The 22223-nt window shown below is 30.3% G+C and overlaps 1 protein-coding gene across 7 annotated transcripts in view; it reads left to right on the forward strand.

The window, feature by feature from the left end:
- Positions 1-16034, forward strand: part of LOC134720828 (high affinity cGMP-specific 3',5'-cyclic phosphodiesterase 9A-like) — a 49364-nt gene extending 33330 nt beyond the window's left edge. For 3 of the 7 annotated variants that reach the window (XM_063583365.1, XM_063583370.1, XM_063583368.1), the window contains 8 exons: positions 3207-3281; positions 4226-4312; positions 5734-5921; positions 6812-6968; positions 10046-10162; positions 11643-11747; positions 12311-12439; positions 12959-16032. In XM_063583365.1, coding sequence (XP_063439435.1) covers positions 3207-3281; positions 4226-4312; positions 5734-5921; positions 6812-6968; positions 10046-10162; positions 11643-11747; positions 12311-12439; positions 12959-13087 — 987 coding nt within the window. In that variant the 3' untranslated portion in view covers positions 13088-16032. Of the gene's footprint in view, positions 1-3206; positions 3282-4225; positions 4313-5733; positions 5922-6811; positions 6969-10045; positions 10163-10549; positions 10664-11642; positions 11748-12310; positions 12440-12958 lie in introns of all 7 variants that reach the window. The other 4 variants (XM_063583369.1, XM_063583371.1, XM_063583367.1 and 1 more) reach the window with 3 other exon arrangements.
- Positions 16035-22223: the final 6189 nt, after the last annotated feature.

The following is a 22223-nucleotide window of genomic DNA, read 5'->3' on the forward strand; positions in this document are numbered from 1 at the left end:
GATTATATATATATATTTCAATTTTTTTATAAAAACAATTCTCTAATACTACAATACTGATACACAATGTAATTTTGAAATATTCACCAAACAGGAATTATGACAAAGGTAAAACATGTTCTTAAATTATAAAAAGCGTGTATTAATGGTGTCATTTAATGCCCCAAAAAAACATATTCATATTTCATAAAAATCGTGAGCTTCTTTTGCTTATTTTGTTTAAAGCTTAGTGAGACTCATAACACCTTACCACTTTTGTGCGATATAGTCTCCAGTATCAGCATTAGCCTAATTTGCATATGTATCACTTACATCAACTGAACATTGTTCCAGATTTTTGCTAGACATCTTTAATGAATAGGAAGTGGTAAATTTCACTTACACTAAAAGCGTGAATAAAAAATGTGGTTTTGTTAAAAACGTTTTTTCCATGTGAAAGTTAAATTTCGTTTGAAATATTTTATTTTTAATTACATTTTAATGAAGAAAACAAGTTTAAGGTTTCAAAATTAGAATTTAATGTAAAAATTAATTATAAGTTTTAAAATCTTTAAAAGATGTTCATTAACAAAACTAACAGTGACACGTTTTATTATTAGAGTTGATAATTCGCTAAGTTATAATAGGAAAGTCTTTCATTATTGTATAAGCACTTATTTCAAACGTTTGTTGTTCTCCAGATAACGATTAACATACTAATCAATGTTGGCAGTCTTTTAATTTACAGCACAATTACTCATATTTTTGTCTGCTTAAAACTGATAATTTTCACTCAACATTTGGAGGTCCAAAAGAGAATTATACTTTAATGAACTTGAATCAATATTGAATTCATATACTTAATCAATAGGATCTAACAATAAATATGATTGTTTACGTTACAAATAAAAAATATCTTTTTAAGATATTGTATAATATATTTTCGTTTGCTGCAAAAACTGTGATGGGGGTATTTTATCTTTGAAATGGCATGATACAAGATAAATGCAAATCAAAAAATAAAAAACGTATTTATTTGAAATTAAAACAAATATTAAATATACTCATCATTGAAACAAGGCTTGTAATTTTGTATTTACGCCAGACGCGTGTTTCGTCTACAAAAGACTCATCAGTGACGCTCAAATCAACAAGAGTAAAAAGAAAAGATAACAGATATCCATTTTAACCTCATAATTTCGTGAAAGGTATCACAACAAAACTGTAGTCCCCAATTGTAGGGTATAAAAAACACATTTATAAGAATGACGTAACACAAGTTTGTTTGATACTTTTTAAAAACGTTAGAATTCGAAGCTGAAAAATAACAATATTATCCCGATAAGAAAGTAACAAATGTACAAAAAATTCAAGTGAATACAAATATTTGAGCAAAATAAGATTTTATCAGCAGAATAAAATCTGAAGATACCTTTATTCGAGAAACTTACGTCGTTATAAATTGCAATCATAAATTCTTAACATTTCCATCAGATTTCTTCTAGAAACATGGAAAACTAGAGTTAAAGCAATATTGTAACGGAAATTGTATTATGTTTATCAGATGTCACAAGCTTTCATGCTAATGATATATACATGTTGGAAAGAGTGAACAGAAAGAAAATAACACGCAACTCAGGGATAAAAGGAGAAATGTGAATTAAAAACTGACAGCATAAAGACATAATTGTTAAGTAGCGTCAATGCTTGTGGGACTTGATTACAAAAACATCTATTCAAATTTAGAAAACAAATAAATCATCATTTTAAGACCACTCGAAATATATATCAAGGCTCGGATCTTATTCGGTGTTTAGTAGAGGTTGTCATTTTGTTTGGCAAATGCATCAATCTTATTTCAACTTCTGTTTAGTTATTATTATTCTTTCGATTCCAATGTTTGTGTGTTTCGTGGGAACAGGTGAACCATAAATTAATTTTTTTAACGAAAAACAAATTTTATATAGGCTTTTTATATACAGAGATAGCTAAACCACGAATTCATATATTCACGAAAACGTTAGTTTTCCTCAGACCACGAAAATCAAAATCAATGAAAATAAATGAAACCACAGTATCCAGAGTTCTAAGTTAGTAATAAAGTAATATCAAGGCTTTGCTTTTAATAAAAATGAAAATACTCATCAAATACAACAGAATGAAATTTCGTGAAAGGATGTAGAAACATGTTTTCGTTTTTGTCATATTTTAATCATATTAAGATGGTTAAATAAAATACTTGCATATATGTAACTTCTTACCAACAAAGAACCTATTTTGTATATCATCTTATAGGGGCTCTAGCTTTCAAATTCATAATCACGATTTTAGTCAAATTCTCAAATTTGCTATTGATTTAAAACAATGTTAAACATTTATCCAAACTATTAAAAGTTTTAAATAAACAATTTACAGGGCACAGGCATGAAAATACGTAGCTTTGTTTCGTGTGTATTTTAGTCTAGACACCATCTAATTAATTATCGAGTTGATCTCTAAAGTCATTCGATGACCATATAAGCGATGTAAATATAAATATAAATATAAATAAACTACACAAACTTGTGCTATTGGATTATTCTAGGTCTATTTGATTTCATATTATAAATGAAAAATAAATGTTCATCATCGTTTTACCTGTATAAGAATGATAATTTGTGGATCGAATCAGTCAATCAAATGGTTTACCTTTGTTTTATTTTCAATGTTGACATTCTTTTACTGTAAATAACTTTACACATACAATTCACGTGTTATCCATCTCAAGCTTAGGGGTTGAATTGAAGTTCACATGAGAACGGTTTCAATGAGATCGAATTATTCACTTGCAGGTGAAAAATTCATAATCAATGTTTTTAGCATATTCTGAAAAAATTGAACCATACTGGCCGCTAAAAACAAATTATTATTTCAATATTTGAATTTCATAAATGATTAAGCCAAAACAATAAAATATTTGATTTTTTATATATCTCGTAGCTAGTGCCCCTTTTAAATAAAGTAAATTAAATGTTTGATGCAAATACATTTTTTTTATCCTGGTATCTATGATGAGTTTACTTGTTTTCAATTTCAAATAATTTCTTTATCTAGACAAAACATTTTTAAACCTTAAGAGATCACTCACTTTTGTACCTGTCACATCAAGCATTTATGTATTTGCTTTACATCCTTGTGTTGAAGATAAAGCAAAATATCTCATGCATCAATTTGTTTTCATTTTCTAGTACACATTATCACATGAGACAACAGACTACCTGAAGCAACCAACATTTGATATCTGGCATTGGGAACCTAATGAGGTAACGTGATTGTTTTTATTTTTCAAGATTTAATTATCCAATTCTACAAAAGAGGGATGAAAGATACCAGAGGACAGTCAAATTCATAAATCGAATATAAACTGACAACGCCATGGCTAAAACAGACAAAGACAAACAGACAAATAATAGTACACAAGACACAACATAGAAAACTAAAGACAAAGCAACACAAACCCCACCCAAAAAAACCTGAAGGGGATCTTATGTGTCCCGGAAGGGTACAATTTTCAAGAACAATTTGGAACCATGATTGTACGTTATAAACTAGACAAACAGCAGATACGACTTTAAACTAAAATACTTTAAAATTTAAAATGACAGTTTGAACAAGAGCGATATTATCAGTTACTGTTATCACACCATCTTCTCATTTATATATGAGATTTATACTCAAATTATCGTTTCTTATATTTTGAAGACATGAAGTAATTACAAATATTTATTCATCGATTTATTACATAAAATTATCTTTAACAAATGGATTCCAATTAATTACAATCATTACATCCAATGTGCTACATCACAATATCGTCAGCTAATGCAATTTGACATGCCATAATATTCCGATGCGCTATAGTTTGAAGTTGTGAAAAATAGTCCGAAGCTCAACATTGAATATAGTTGATTATATTCAGATAACCCATAATATCTTCACAGAAAATGTTATTTTATACATGTCAAAATAGCTAAACTTGAAGACTTGGTGCTAGTTCAAATTTAACAGCCATTTGTATTTAAACCATTTACCACATTTTAGAGAGGAAAGTAAAGAACACTTAGTTGTCGTTTTATAAAAAAAATTCTATGATATCCTTGTCGAATTTTTTTTTTTTTTCTTTTTTTCTTAAAATATGCACAAGAATTGTTTTGTTTGAAGGTTTCAGAGATATGATCTTAAATCATTGTTTTATTTGTTGTTTCAGATGCTTAGTTTGATGGAGCATATGTATCACGAACTTGGATTAGTGGCAGAGTTTAGCATAAATCCAATTACTCTAAAGCGATGGATTGTAAGATTTTCTTTATGTACAATTGAAAGATGATTTTTGTTCTTTACTTATTGATATCGGGGAGGGGGAATCAAAATACAAAAAGGAATATCGTTCAATCCTATTTTTGTATAAAGCACTATAATTGATTAAAACCCCTTCAATTTTCTATTTAAAATAATAGGAGAAATAATAATAACCAAAATATCAAATACCAAGGATCATTTAAAGTTCGCTATCGAATGGCAAAATCAAAAGATCAAATACATCAACTTGATTGCCAATGATTGCTAACTTACAATCACAGAGCAAAGGACAACGATGTGTACAACTGCAGCTGTACAGTATCCGTTTCCGATCAAATCCCATGCGAATCAGATCAAGATTAGATCTATGTCACAAATGGTTAATAAATAAAAACAAAAATGACAGACAGCACCAACTGAATGTCATGCTCCTGATTATGAACATTCCCATAAAGGATGTGACGAACCATGTTGGAACAAGCACAAAGTACCAATCGATGAGTACTCGCAGTTCCTGAAAGCTTATTCAGATTAAATTTCAGCAATTGTCAGCAGTTTTGCTAGACCATAATATCACTCAGTGCATGACCTAGTGCTAAAACAAGGTAAAGTCGTTGCTGTAACTTTTCGATTTATTCAAATGATCAATTAGTTTATATCAAATATATCTGGCGAGAATGGCTCTATAAACAAAATCACTAAAAATGAGGATGTGATATTGTATTGAAATATTATGTCATGTACAAGGAAACTTTCAAACCAACCTGTTACCTGATTTTGTGATATATATTTATGAAAAGTCATTATTATGAAAAGGGAGATACTGAGTGTGTAATGGCAAATGAGTGAGATAAATTCTACGGATGTTTCGCCGTGATATAGCATCATTTTGCTGCGACGGCGTAAAATAACCACCTATCAATCGATCAATTTAAGGATGTTCGTGACTATTAATTGTTGTACTGATGCAGTACTGTCAGTTATAATGATTATTGATGACTGTTCTTATATACAGGCCGTATATTGACTTATAATGGTTTACTTTTTTTAAATTGTTATTTGGATGGAGCGTTGTCTCATTGGCACTGACACCACATCTTCCTATATCTATTTTCGTAACAATTAGTTTCATAAAAAATTCATAGTAAGTTTGTTATTAATGTTTAATCAATGCATAAAGTCTTGAATCATAAGAAAATTTAAAATGCAAATTACTAGTTAAATATATAAAAGACGATGTGATATAAGAGACCAAATGACATAGAAATTAACAACTATAGGTCACTGTAAGGCCTTCAACTTTGACCTCGAAATTACAATGTAAAAACATTCAATCAGAAAACTAACGCTCTAATTGATGTATAAAAAACTGAACGAAAAACAAATATGTAACACAGTATATTTATCTTTTCATAGCTCTGTGTTCAAGAAAATTACAGAAACAATCCTTTCCATAACTTCCGACATTCTTTTTGTGTGACACAAATGATGTATGGAATGATAAACCAATGTCGGTTATGGGACCACATGTCCAGGGAAAGCCTTGGAATTCTTATGACAGCATGCGTGTGCCACGATTTGGATCATCCGGGATATAACAACACGTCAGTAACAATTAAACTATTGTAGTTGTCTCTGATTCTTGTAAATTTCTGAGCAGCTTATCAAAAGACCGATCAAATATGTTGGCAGCTAACAGCTTTTTTGACAATTTCCCATGGTTTATATCTTAATTGTTAATAACACAATTTTCCACATGTAGATTTTGATTTATTCTGTTATTTTTTATTTTCCCCTAAGGTCAATGTCACACTTTTAAGTTTTGAACTTACATCTTTTCAAAAGTAAGGAAATCAACCTGTTTAATCTTTTGATTGTTTTATTTCTCTTCTCTCTTACTTGAAACTTTTAGAAAACTAGTTTGCCGATACGGGTACTGTTGGTCTACATTAAGAAGCATTTTCAATCAAACGACTGTCATGGAATCAATATAATTTATTTAAAATGACAAACTATGCATAGTAAAATGTCGTTTTAAGTTTTCCAATTAATTTTTATTGATGTTAGCTTTTTTCAATAAAGAAATGAGTAAACGCCTATAAATAAAAATTTTATGAAAAAAAATGCTGCAGATTCCTTCGTTTTGTCAATTTTTCAAAGACGTTTTTATCGTTAGTGATTATCGTGTACGTTTTCATTGCAAAAGCTTCTGATATCTGTTATGGACTCTTACAGCAGATTTCGGTCAGTATGTAGCTAATGGTAATACCCTCCTTTTAAAGTAGCTTAGTCCTACAGAGAGATAGATTGGTTATCTGTTGGGCTAGTCTACTATTGAAGGAGGGTAGTTTACCTGAGCTAACAATGACTTCACGGTTCAGCTAACAAGCAAGCTAACCAAAGATATTACCATTAGCTTCATACTTAGTCATTTTATTATATTATGTGTACCTCTTTATTCTTCATTTAGAACAGAGATTTCTTATGATTTCAGGTATCAGATAAATGCACGAACAGAGCTTGCCATTCGATATAACGATATTTCACCACTAGAAAATCATCATTGTGCTATAGCGTTCAAGATTCTTTCTAATCCTGAATGCAATATTTTTTCGAACGTTGACAAGGACACATTTAAACGAATCCGCTCTGTAAGTATTGTTCATTTATCTTCAACGTACTACAAATGATAAGGTATGTGATAAAGAAAAACATATAAATATTGGGGGGGGGGGTTGGAGCCGAATTATTGACCCAAAAATATAACATCAGTTATTTCAAAAAAGATACAGTTTGCGTGTTTAGCATGATAATGTGTTTGTTACTGTGCTATCTCGACTTCGAAAGTAAAATGTGAGGTGAAGATTTGCCTTATATGGCTAACTTGTATATAAAGGAGTAGGGGCATTAAGGCCTAGTTTTGGCCCAAGAAAATAAAATGTTTGATAGCCATTTCAAATTGGCACATAATGTTAAGAAATGCATAGCGTCAAGAAATATAAATGAAAAACATAAAGATTTTTATCTGATGACGTCGCAATTACGTCATAATATGTGCTGTTTTCACAAAAACATTAAAAAATACAGAATTTATGCAGTTTTCTATCTTTAATTCCGTTCTGAAAACATCTTGCGCAGCCGAGAAACAACAAAATGATTTAACAGAAGCTTTATTATAACTATTGGCATATTCTGACCAAATATTAAGTTGTTTCTTGGGTGTGCACATACTTTTTCAATCTAAAATATACTTAAAATTTAATGAAAAAACAAGGAAAATCACGAAATTTAACAAAATATGCAAATTAGGTTATGATTTGTTGCCATGGTAACTTGTTTGATGTCAAATTTGTTTTGTTTTTCTTAGTACCTTATACTAAAGTCAAGTTTTTAGTAATTTAAGAATATGTATGATAACTTTTAAATTTGCAGTAAATTTTGGGCCAAATAAGGGCCTTATTGGCCCTACTCCTTTAATGATGTATGAAAAATGAAATTTTCTCGTATCTTTAATATTTTACATTTCACTGTAACAGGTACATTTTTATGTAATTTCTAATTGATTTGTAGAATTATTTACTAATCAGATTGTATAAGAACTCATTCTAGTCTTTTGATAAACTATTAATGTTTTAGTTTTAAGAAAAATATCATTTCGTTATTAAAAGAATGCAAGTATAAAAACAAAGAAACGTAGTACGGTGCTAATAAGACAATTATTAACAAGAGTGATCAGATGTCGATGACAGTAATGAAAAATATTATACTGTATATATAAAAAAGATTAGAAGATATTGTGGGATTGCCAATGAGACAACTCTTCTAGGGAGAATGAATTACATAAACAAACAACAAACAAAGCCCATACATCATAGTCAGCTATAAAAGGCGGGCTTTAGATGTCCCAAACATAGAGAAATTTAAAACAAACGACGTCGGGTATACAATAAAAAAATAAAATAGGCAACGACAAACCACGTAATAACAGGCTCCTGACTTGGGACGAGCACATAACAGATACACAATTTGGCGTTACTCATCGATTTTAGTATGAAGTCTGTATCGAAAAGATAAATAATTAAAACAGACCTTCAACCTCGGTTCAATCCTTGTTTGCAAGTTCACCAAATGTCTGCTCAAATATCATAACAACGAACTCAACAACAATACTGCCCATCAACTCAACAGATGATTTATTTGGCAAGACGAACAAGTAAAAAATACCAACACGAAGAGGGCCATGTGCTACAGAAAGGGACAATAACTTTTATTGTCTTTGACAGCATGGTTTATTTTTATAAATGCTGAAATCGGATTTTTATTTTGCCACACTGCTTCGTAATATTCAATACATTTGATTTAAAAAGATGGAACATACCTAACTGTATATGATATCTGTATTTACCAACTGTTAAAAAAAGACCAATTAATTAGTATGTGCATTTTGTGATATCTTTGGCATAATGATCGGATTTCAGACATTCTGTCATTAGTCATTGTATATTTTTGGATGTCCTTAAATTAAGAAACAGGTGTAATCTATAACTAAACATGCTAATTACATATTTGGATAATAGGAATTCATACAGTTGTGGGAAGGTAATTAGAACCTATTTCATGAATGTAATCTAAATATAGTTTAGATTGATGTTGAATAACAGCAGACATCAATACTTCATATAGACATATTATTGTCCAAAGTTTTCGTAATTATCCGTTTCTATTATAGAATTAACTATTTTATCCACAGTGATAATTGATTCCATGTACGAAGTGTAAAACAATAAAACAACAATTACTTATGAAATCCAAAAACCTATATTAAGCTCATCTGGACTAGAATGCCATTTTGAGCTATTTTCACCACTGAGAGTCAGTCTGTTGTATGTCGTCCGTCCGTCCTCTATCAATCTTTGTTATTAGACAATCTGCTTAGACAATTGCAGGCAACAATCGCCATAAGATTTTCTAGATAATAAAAGTGTCGGTGAATACGCCGGATTACTATCATGGCCACCAAGGCTCGTAGTATTAGCATTTTCCCCGAAAAAAATAAGATAAAAAGAGTTAAAATTGACAAAGAAAATGGGGAATGTGTCAAAGCGACAACAACTCGACCATAAAACAGACAACAGCCGTTATATTTATTGTTAACAAAATGGAAAACCGCAAAACAATATCTACAAATCAGATTTTGTCATAAGTCTGCAAATAATCTCATAAAAAATCTTTACTGCATTTGAATATTTCTTTCGTGGTTTACCAGCGACAAAAACACTTAACAAATAGAAGTTAATTTGATGAACATCACAGCATCTGTTTGGCGTTCATCTTTAATACTATTTTGAAAAGACAAAAACTATTTCAAGCAAATACTATCAGTAAGACAATATATTAACGGCGTAAGTTTCTATTTTATACAATACTTTTGTATTTTATCTGTTAAATGCAAAAATATTGTTAATAATATATGCTTTGTTGAGTCTGGGTTATCACTCTGCATCGTTTTCAGGTTGTTCAGCATGTAATAATGGACCATGACTGAAATAGTTCTTTTCAATGTTTAATATATTAACAAACTTGAAAGTTAATTGAATTAGTATTAACAACATGTATTTTATATATTACTTGTAGACAATGGCCAATTAGTTTCGTAAAAACAATTCTGGCCTGAAAGCAGTTTAACTTTCTATTTATTTCATGAATTAAAATAACTGTCATTATATAGGGAATGACTATGTTGGTATTAGCTACTGACATGGCGCGGCACGGTGAAATTATGGATGGGTTTAAGGAAAAATTAGAGCTTGGATTCGACTACAGCAAGAAAGATCATATGGACTCGGTAAATCTTTTGCATATTGGTACAAATGGTACCTTGTGGATAGTTTCCATGTGTTAGAGTTATCATAAACATTAGTTTCATCTATTGTCAATGAGGATTTCTGAAACATAAACAGATGTTTTAAAAAACGGGTATGCCAACAAAATTAAATTCTAAGCAGAAAATGCTTTATAAGGTGAAAAGTTTGAATAATAATCTTTAAATTTTGGTTTCAATTGTTCATTATATTTATACCGTAGAAAATATTTTTATCAAATTATTTGGGAATATAATAAGATGAAACTATTGTTAAACCTGTGATAAGCTCTCATCCCCTGTTCATTGTTCATCATAAGTCATTATCCATTCTAATCCTCTTTGTATGTTACATGTATATCTTGTCTTCAGGCAATAACTAATCTGATTCTGGCCACAGACATGGCACGACATAAGGACATATTAGAGACCTTTAAAAGTAAACTCGAAAAATTCGATTTTACCAATGAAGAACATAGTCTGGCGGTAACTCTTTCTAAAAATTGAATAGTCACTATGTAGTGCTTTAATGAACACTCAATTTCATTTACTATTTAATTTTGCTTATTTGCTTGTATACACATTTTAAAAAATCAATGTTTTTATTTTATTTCTTCGTTATGATTTTATGTCAAATGTGCGTTTACTTGTACGATTATGATTTATTTTTCAAATGTACGATCACTTGTAACATTGTGATTTTTATTATGTATATTTTGATTTAGTTTGCTTGAAATTTTCGCAGTTGTCTTTAACATTTTAGTGTTAACTCGTAGTGTACTTCAGAATTAAATTGTAGAGAATAACATATGTGCTAAGGTATACGGAGCGTACTGAAATGTCTGTCAAATATTTTTTTTCAATTTGAAATCATGGATCAAACTTCGAAGCCATAAGCAATAAAAGCAATGATTCTGAAAGGTGAAAAACATCATTAAAAACCTTTATATTCTTTATAAAATTAACTTCTTTGGGAATTTTTGGAATGTTTGACCAAATTATGGCGTTTGCTTTGCATAGCATATTTAGGCCTTTATCAATTAATTATGAACCGTTTACCTTATTACATGAATTCATTTTATGGAGAATTTGCATATAGAATAGTTTCTTACTATATTTTTTTATATTAAAGATAAGAAAAATAAACTTTACCATATGGAAATATAATAAAGAATGATTGCAATCTTTTTTCTTTCTTAAAAACGTAATCGTTTTGTTATTTCCTCTTTTATGTGCATGATCTTATGTGAGCATGACTTTTCTACTCTTATTACTATTTGATCTTTGATAATACAGCTAAATCTGACTAGTTCAATTGTTAATTTAATTTGTGAATAATGCATAAACCAGCTATGCTTCTTTCAAGTTTGAATAATATGTTCAGATAAAAAAAATAAGCATATTTGTTTTAACAAAATTCCCTTCATAGAAAATAAATGTTGCTAAAACTAATTTGTAATTGTAGCTGAAGATGGTTTTAATAAAAGCTTGTGATATTTCAAATGAAGTCAGACCAATGGAAGTATCTGAACCTTGGGTGGATTGTTTGTTAGAAGAATATTTCAATCAGGTAAACTATTTGTTTTTCGTTCATTTTTTTATATATAAATAAGGCCGTTAGTATTCTTGTTTGAATTGTTTCATATTGTCTTATCTGCACATTTTATAGCTGACTATGTAGCATGGGCTTTGCTCATTGTTGAAGGCCGTACGGTGATATATAGTTGTTAATATCTGTGTCATTTTTGGTCTCTTGTGGACAGTTGTCTCATTGGCAATCATACCACATCTTCTTTTTTATATATTGTCATAATCGGATAACTTTTATATATACTCTTCTCGGCGTAAATAATATGCATATGATAAAATATCCAAAGCTGCACATCAGGATTGAATGCGTCAAAGCAAAACAGATCCATTCAAACTCAAAGATCGAAAACAAACTGACAACGCGATGATCAAATATTTCATAAGTTTATTCGCCGCTAAAGAAAAAGAATAATACTTCAAAATCCTATAACTGATATCAATTTATTTTCAAATTAAATACATATTTATATTTGAGTGTGTATTTGTGTCTATGTGTATATATGCATGCAAAAATGTTTCTGTATTGCCTTATTTTATTTTCAGTCTGACAGAGAGAAAAGTGAAGGACTACCAGTAGCACCATTTATGGATAGAGACAAAGTAACAAAGCCAACTGCTCAGATTGGATTTATCAAATTTGTATTAATCCCTATGTTCGAAACGTTATCAAAGGTACTTGTAATCATAGATTCATAACGAGTGAGAAGGGGAAATCGGCTGCAATGCAAGATGGTATTGTTTTCTCGATACAATACAATCGTAAATAATGAAGTAGGCTTGTAAATAAAAAAAAAAATACATATACGAACACATGAAATAAGGCGACAGATGTTTACCGTATTTTAAATGTCAAGGTAACAATCAATGTAACAAACAAAAACTGAGGGAATCGCATGATATACAAAAGATTGTGTGCCTTGACAGAATAAGCATCTTCTTGCATTATCTACCATGCGTATTTACACCAAACTTACAAATCAGACTAATAAAAATATAAAACCGCGAATACATATTGAGATGAGACACCAACACATTTTCTCTCAACCAATACGTGAGGGCAACAAAATTTGTGTCAATTTCAGTAGTTCTTCCTAAAATCTTAATTATAATAATTATAGCAGTATTCGAGCACACATTCGAACTGAACTATAAAAAACAGTCCTAACGAGTTCACATTCTTTTGTTTTCCAGTTATTCCCAATTTTAGATGAAACTATGGTAGAACCCTTGCGAACAGCTCGTGATCGATATGAAAGCATGAAAGAACAGGTAAAACAGCTGACAAAATCAAAATCAAGTGTATCTTCTAAAACTGGATGATTTAACATTATCATTTTGCTTTTTTGGTTTTTTTTTCTTTTTGTAAATATATTCTACAACAGTAGGTTGTTAGCGTGTTTGTGCTTTTGTTATTTTATTATTTACAATTTATATCTATCATTTAATGCGAATTACTTTTATTAAGGTGGAAAACTTTTTTAAAAAGCTTTTGTAATTTTCCTTTTTTATGTATTGTTTAGTTTTATGTTATTGTAGTGATCTGAAATGGTAAATGTTCGATTAGAACAAACGACACCTCATTATAAGATAATTGACACTACAATGCGAAATGTTACTCGTTTGATGATCCGTACGAAATTTAAAGGACGGAAGCTAAATAAAAAAAATTTTGTTTTATTGTGTTATTCAAAAGCATTTCTTTGGTTGATCGTCCGTTCGAATAAAATGTTTATATACTGAAATAAAACAGTAAATATTGATATAAAAAGTTATGATACTTTGACGTTGAAATTTTGCCTCTTTAACGTTTTTGAATCTTTGTGATAGTGGTTTAAGATAAAAATAAATTAATGAATATATTATATTTATCTATCAAAGCTATCAAATGAAAGGCTAATGAATGTTGCAATTTATGATGATATGAATTTTTTTTTTTTAAACTAGAATTTTTAAATGAACAAATGGGAAAAATTATTTTATTTTGTTTAATTTACTTTTCATTTTTGCTTTATTGTTTAGAACAATACAAGATTAAACGTTATTTTGAATTCAGATTTCCAATCATGACAGATTATAAATTCTTAAGAAATTATACAAAACCATTTGTTTTCTGCTCATTCCCAATTTCCATTCTCAATATATTGTTAAAATTACCTGAAAAAATGACAGAAGCTATCAGAGGGACAGTAAAAACCCTAAGTCGAATAAAATTCGACAGCACCGTGGCAATAACAAAATCAAATTATCGAAAGACAAACAGTAGTCTAAAAAGATTACTTTGAAAACTAAAGACTAGGAAACAGTAATCCTTCCAATAGCTGAGGGTGACTGCAGGTACTCCGAAAAATTCTGCTCATATGTGCTTTCGTCGTGTTGCTAATTATTAGTATAAAGCAAGTTATATTTCTTATTTGGTCATATCATAATCAGAAAACAGATTGTTTCAGACAAATACAGTTAGGACGTGACAAATAGGGGTAGTAATTTGTGTCGTTGTTTGGCTTTCTTTGTGACATTTTTCTAAATCTGACTTTTATTTATAACAATTAAATTGTCCTGATAGTAATTGCTGCAATCAAAATAAATAAAAAAGATCTAGACTTAATACAGTGTTATTTTGGTTTAATCTAGTATAATTTACAAAACAATAAACAATAAAATTTCAGAATGCTCAAGATGAAAAGGAAAAGAAATGAACATTGAGAACACAATAGACAGTTGTTGAAGTTACAATTCAATTGACATTATGGTTGAAGCTCATCAAAGACTCGTGATATATGTGTCATAGATTAAGCACGATTTCTGATTTTATGAAAACTTCTTTGAATGAAGTTGCATTTTAATCGAATGATTATGGTGAATGAAGCCAATATTGTATTATAACTATAATTTCACGTTAAAACATTACAGAGTAGTCTGGAGAAGCAACATATATTTTAGTATTCTCTATTTTATACTAAACTTTTTTATCAGAGTTATCCGATGAAATTAATTCCGTATTTGAAATTTTCTGGCATTTGCGATAGGTAATTTTTTCAAAATTATCTATAACGGTTTTACCAGAAAAAAAAATCTAACCTGAAATTCAATCAATTGTTGTGTGTGTATCACTAGTTACAAATGACATAGTTTTATGTCTGATCAGTATGATCCTTAACTAAAGCCTTACTGATGTCGCTTCTCCAAACCGCTGTTTTGAGTATTTTATGAAATAAAAATGCATAGAATATGATGTTCACAGATTCCTAACGTTATAAAGGTGCACAGTTGTAAAGTATTCGATATTTTGTTAGCTACTTCGATGGATATTGTATGCAAAATGTTAATATAAAACTTTGATATCGCAATCTTTTTATTATTTTTAGATAAGCAATTTGTCATTTTCATAGTACATTTCAATAAGTATGGTTAAATAGTTACAATACACGATATTTTACATAAACAATAATTGGAAGATAATGTACAAATCCTGAAAAAAATACTATTAATTTTACATAATTAATAAATGCACATTTTGACAAATTGAAAGGGAAAAAAAGACTTTTCAATTTTTATTTAAAACAGGACATAACATGTATATCAATTTTGTAATTAACTACTTCTCTCAGGGTTCTGAAATTGAGGTTTTGTACATGACTATGTATTGAGGTACTTATGTAACAAGCAACCTGCCAAAATATATGATCTATTTGGTAGATTGTATTAAGACTGTTAATGATGTTAAGGAGGTACATGAAAAATTTTCTTCGATAATTAATTTGTTTATAATTTTTATGTTTATATTTACATTATATAACTGTACGTACCTGTTCTGTTAATGATTTACTAAAAATATGCCCATTAGACAAAATATTATTCATCATTAGTAAGGCCACACCAATTTGATTCCTTGTTCGACGGACCCGCCCGCACCTATTTTTTTCAAAACAGATTTTTTTTAATTTTTATTATATTCCCGCTTCCCGCATCCGGAAATGAAATCATGTCCATTTCCCGCACCGTTTTTTGTAAATATTTTATAAAGATCTCAACATTTGTTTTTTAAAATCACAGTCTAGCCTTTATATAACGATTTTAAACCTATCAGCACCCCACAACACTGTAAGTATCTGCGAGAATATTTGTTTCAGCATGAAACCAATTTATTCCTAGCGGGAGTGCTCCAATATAAATAGAAATACCAGTACAGAACAAAACGTTGGTTTTTCTCCCCTAACTTATATTCCCTATAAAAAAAATGTTCGTTGTTAAAATAAAGTACAAAGAACTTCAGAAGGATTTGCCTTCAACTGCAATTATAATGTATGGTGACGGTCATACCCGCTGCAGGTTTGTGCACCTGTCCTGGTTGATTCAGAGACCTATCGTTCAGCAGTTATCGTTTGTTGATGTGGTTCATTGGTATTTTCCCGTTTGAAAATATAATTTAGATCGTTGGTTCTCCTGTTCGGATTGTGTACAATAATAAGTTGTGGTCCCTTATAGCTTGCTGGTTGGTCTTGATCAAAGCAATGTGTAAAAGGCCGTACTTTGACCTATGTTTGTTATTATCAGGTTGGGACCAACCCTCCTCCCTCAGACAAGGGCCTTGAAGGGGTCATTTTACCATGTTTGTTGTTCAGTCTGTTGTAGAAAAGAAAATAGAAATACTAAGGATTTGTACAGTGCTACTATACAAAACCTTTGACAACTTAGAATTTTTTACTCACAAAGAGGAGAAATACATTATATTTTAAACGACTTTTCTAAAAGAGGGATGGGTCCACTTATATTTTGAATAATATTAAACTGTTAAAGTAAATGTGTTAATATTACCAAATTCTTGGACATGTTTTGACCATTTAATACCAAATATTATAGTTCTTTGGGAAAATATAAGCCCTTTTATACTTAAGTGTTTTTACAAAAAAAAATATATTATAACTTTAATATTTTGACCCCTCATAAAAGGGATATTCATAACATTAAGGGGTTGTTCTGAACCTGATTATGACTTGGATGGTCACACATACATAGACCAGATTTAGTTATTCAATTATTTCTTGTTGAACAGGGAAAAAATACTTCATAAATTAAAGAAATGTCAAGGTGCAAGTGATAAATCAAGTTTTAATATAGTCAAAACCTACTATTTTATGTTTACAAAAAAAAAATTATAATCGCTCGCCTTTACTTTTTAAGCTTCGCCTCAAAAATTTGCAAATTAAATATTTTTTGTTAAAATTTTCAAATCGCTCGCTCGCCCCAATTTTTGGAGTCCAAAAATCCATAGAACAAGAAATTAAATTGGTGTGGCCTAAGGAGTTGATTTTTCACTATAAGATTATATGTATATATAAATGTATGAAACAAACAAATTCTAAGTCTGAATGCTTTACAAAGTTCTTATTTCAATACTAGTAAAACAAACATACTTAAAGTAAAACAAAACACAAACGAGATGTTGTCTCCTATTAGGTTATAAATTTTATTTCTTTTTATAAAATATGTTTTATTAAAGTTGTAATGTATCAATGTACATTTCAATTCAATCTATTTCTGCGTTGATAAACAGTTAAGAATTAATGTGGCTGCGGGACAAAATAACTACAGTTCGTTTGCATATATCAAGTTAAAATGATAAATGCATTTACTTAAAGTCGCAGGAATAGACAGTTCAAAATGCTGACAAATATTACTGTCGAATTATTTCAAATAGAATACAAACTATATTGCTAGTTTTTAGGGTTTTTTCTATTCTCTTAAAGAAAATATTTAGTGATACATTACAAACATAAAGGTTATTGTCCATGGTCCTTCATGTTACTTGGCAATTTATGTAACAGTTTTTCTAATTGTATGGATTTTGAGTTAGTTCATAATTTACATTGTTGTTATCCAGTGGGTAACGAGGAGGTTCTGCATTATTTTTGTAATTGTCCGAATAGTGTTTTGTACATCATCAAATGGTATAGTTTGCTAGGATGGTCGTCGTTTTCCAATGTTACTGTTTATAGCCAAGTATATTATGACATTTTGTACATAATTTATTTCATCAACTCCATTGTCAAACTTCTGTATGTCTGTCATGTTTCTTGTAAGGATTATATACAATTCTCAAAGAAATGGCAATTTATGTCGATCAATTTTTATAATCCGTCCTAATCTTTATGATTCCCACCAAACATTTTATCGTTCAAAATGTTCAATCATATTAGTTGTTATATGTTTGTAAATTTTATATGAAATAAAGGTTTTCAATAGATTTAAATTGTGTTATTGTTTTCGAATTCTAAATGTGGGTTTAATGTACAGGAAAATGAATAGTTAGACAGCTAACAAAAATAAAACTAACACATAGCACAGATAAGAATCGTATAGCCACTAGTCTTATCCTTTGCTTTCGTGTGCAACTATTTTTATAAAAGTATCATCCGCTTATTTTTGAAATTAAACCAGAAACTGACAAGAAAGTTGAGTGAGCCATTCTGCAATATAATGGTAAGTGAAAAGAAAAATAGACACAAGCTACAAAAGAACTTCTGAAAGTGGTACTGCATCTGAAAAATTTGAAATATTGACTCTGTTTCTGTTTATCAAAACTAATTGTTCTGTTTAGAACAAGAAAAAAATATGTATTGATTTCTTAATAATCTGGTGTTATCGGCTCATATCTTCATAGCTAACACACCTCAGATAAAATAAACCTACATATAATAGGTTAAAAGTAAGATAACAAAAATACTGAACTCTGAGGAAAATTCAAAGGAAAAGTCCCCAATCAAATGACGAAATTAAAACCTCAAACACATCAAACAAATGAATCTCATATAAACAGAATTTCACTGTGTTGTTCTAATCGATTCGACTGCATTTAAAATTAATGACCACAGACACAGTTGGTCTGATTCATGTACAAAGTCTTCCTTGCAGTAAATTTGTTTTGATCTATGAGGACGAAGGACTATAATTAACAGTACATACTTACAAATTTGTTGACCGATGCAATGTGTTAGTACCTCAATGCACTACCGACATTTTTTACAGTCTCAGTTCTCAAGATAGCAGTTAAGTTGTCTAAACTAGAATTTTGCCGATGGAGTATGGATTCGTATTGCGGAAGATGCATGCATAGCAGAAAACCTTAAATATTTTGACGGGTCAGGTCTAGCTGAATTGTCGATTTCTGTTGTTTGTTTGTGAATTTGTTTGGTCTCTCCTTAATCGATTTACAAATATGAAATACGGCATTAATATTGCTTTAAGTAATATATTTACTTTCTAACAGAAATTTACGGTTAAACTTGCTTGACAACTAAACAAAAACGTTGACCTCAATTTTCTCATTGTGAGCAATCAATAATTTTTATATTACCTTTAAATCTAGTAAATATCACTGAATTCGAACGATATATCAAGTTATCATATACTTAGACTAAATAACATATAAATTTTACCGTATGATAATAGCATTGAATTGGACGTATATTTCATATTTTTCGATTTGGTGCTTAGCGGGCTGATATGAAACGTTTATCACATGCTTCGATTGTTATCACATGCCTTTCCGTAACGTTATCACATGGCATTCCGGTAATACTCGGCTAATTCCGGAAAATACACTTCAATGCTACGTTTTCAGTGAAAAACATTACAAAGTAGTGAACAAAACAATTATAATGGAAAGTATATCTTGTAAAATAATATAGATAATAAAAAACAAACAAATTATTAAATAAATGCATTTTTTTATTTTTTCTTTAACATAATTTAGAAAGTTTCTTTAAAAAAATTGACTTTTCCAAACAATGTTCGTAATTATGTTTATTGTTGAATTTATTTTTTTTCGTCGATTCGTTTATATTAAACTGTTAGTATTTTTTCTCCCAGTTGAGGCATATGATAGAAAAATTTCATTTTTGAATGTATCAAATTTTGGGTCCGACGTCCGTGAACGTTTTTACTCTTTAAACTTCGGGATCAATACATTAATCTGTTAATTTTCTTTACTGTTGAAGCATATGATAAAAAGATCATAACATGTCATTTTTCATATCGCATGTATTATCAGCCCTCGGTCAATATCAGCCCTCGAGCGATGCGGCTCTTGGGCTGATATTAAACCTAGGGCTGATAATACATGCGATATGAAAAATGCCATATAATAATCTGATATTATCAGTTTTACAACAGTATGTTCAATACAGATATTAGCTGCCAGGCTAGAAGTGAAATTACCGATGCTTAAATCTTGTAAAAACAAGCAAAAACTGAGGGAACCGCATGAACTCAAAAGAAAGTGAGACAAGTTGCGTCGACGGTTGAATCATTTCCTTCGATATATATGCCTGACTCGCCATGTACGATACCCGTTATATGTTTATACATTCCAACATGTCATGTTTATCTCATTTCCAGAAAACCTTACTTGCTAAAAAGACAAAAATTGTGAAAATTTTACCTGTAGATAACTTTAAAAAGACTTATGATTAAATATCATGAATAAAACATATTTATATACTGTCATTGTTATTGATGAAGACAAGAAGTATATAGAATAATTACGGCTAGTTCCATGAAAGAAAAAATGAAAACATACTTAACTCCGAGGAAGATCAAAAAGGAAACTCTCTAATTAAATGGCAAAATCAAAACACATCACACAAAAGGATAACAACTGTCATATTTCTGACTTGGTTCAGACATTTTCGTATGGTTTTAAACCTAGCTAAACCTCTCACTTGTTGGACAGTCTATTACACTGTGATGAATAAAACGTACGTATATACTTTCATCGTGTTTGATGAAGAAAATAGGCAGATGGAATTATTACAGCTGGTTCTAATACACTTAATTTTCTTTAACACATATAGATCATAGATATCAGCATAATAGTTTTGTACGCTAGACGCGCGTTTATTTTATAAAATACGCTTGAATCAGTAATGTTTAAAAGCCAAACTAATTAGCGGTCCAAAATCTTCGAAAGGTTTTTCCAATGCAGTTAAGGTTATCTGGAGTGAAAATCGTTGGTTTTAGGAAAAGGCAAAACTGTTCACTCAACACTGTATCGTAAATGATCACAACATGACTCGTAAAACAGAACTTAATTGTCCTTCCTTTTTTCAATTGGAACACACAGTCATACAAGTGAGAGGTTTAACTAGCTACAAAACCAAGTTTAATCGATCATTTTCTACATAAGAAAATGATGGTACCAAGTCAGTATATTTTGATTTTACTTTTCAGCTTACAAACAAGAAAGCCGTAACTTGTTGGTTTTTTTTGTGTGTTTTGTGTTTTCCATTACTTAAAAGAGGGACGAAAGATACCAAAGGGACAGTCAAACTCGTAAATCTAAAACAAACTGACAACGCCATGGCTAAAAATGAAAAAGACAAACAGAAAACAATAGTACACATGACACAACATAGAAAACTAAAGAATAAACAACACGAACCCCACCAAAAACTAGGGGTGATCTCAGGTGCTCCGAAAGGGTAAGCAGATCCTGCTCCACATGCGGCACCCGTCGTGTTGCTTATGTGATTACAAATCCGGTAAATAGTCTAATTCGGTAGGTCAAATTCATGAAAGGGAAGGGGATTGTAGGGGAACATATCCGATATCATTTGCGAAACGGTTATTCCATAACGGTCAACCAACTCGTGATGGCGTCCGTAAAATTTACGAATGTATGATTTCAACTTCACCATTTCGAACTCTTGGTTTAATAGCTTCCTTGTGAGCAGTAACCCTCTATCAAGAAAATCATGATAGGAAAGGCAAGCACGGGAATATCGTATAAATTGGGAGATATATACCCCGTATGCAGGTGCTGCGGGAATGTTGCTACTTAGAAATGGAAAGTTCATAATTGGAAAGCTGAAATCATCTCTTTTGTCGTAAAGTTTTGTCTTCAACCGACAAAGTAAAGTGACCAAAGTCATGTTGACATCGGGTTGAAATCAATTGATCCGGTTAGTTGTTTCTATGACGTGCAAAACGGCTACTGAATATGCATCTTGCACTGTTTGATGATTCAGACCATTCTAACTACGTGTTGATGTCTTATAAAGGTTTTAACGACATTTGTCTTCCCCAAAGACATTATAAACAAATCGACCACATGAATAAAGAAGACAGGAAAGAAGATTCAGGGGAATTGTAGTCGTAGTTCTAGTTGTCTTCTTGATAATAAAAATTCCCTTCTTTCTTAAATCTTATTATTTGAGTTATACTGTGTAAACTCAAGCATTGTTTGGGTATCAAAGGTCTCCAAACACATGGTGAATAGAAAAAGCAAAATAACATAAATAACGAGCTTCGGACTCCGTACAAAATTCAAAATGGAATTTCCACACTCAAATGATAAAACCAAAATCCCAAAGACATCAAACAAAGGATAACAACTGTCATATTCCTGTCTTGGTACAGCCATGCTATTATGTAGAAAGTATGTTAGATAGCTAAAAAA

The sequence above is a fragment of the Mytilus trossulus genome, chromosome 6 (genome assembly GCF_036588685.1).
Source record: "Mytilus trossulus isolate FHL-02 chromosome 6, PNRI_Mtr1.1.1.hap1, whole genome shotgun sequence".
NCBI classification, from domain to species: domain Eukaryota; kingdom Metazoa; phylum Mollusca; class Bivalvia; order Mytilida; family Mytilidae; genus Mytilus; species Mytilus trossulus.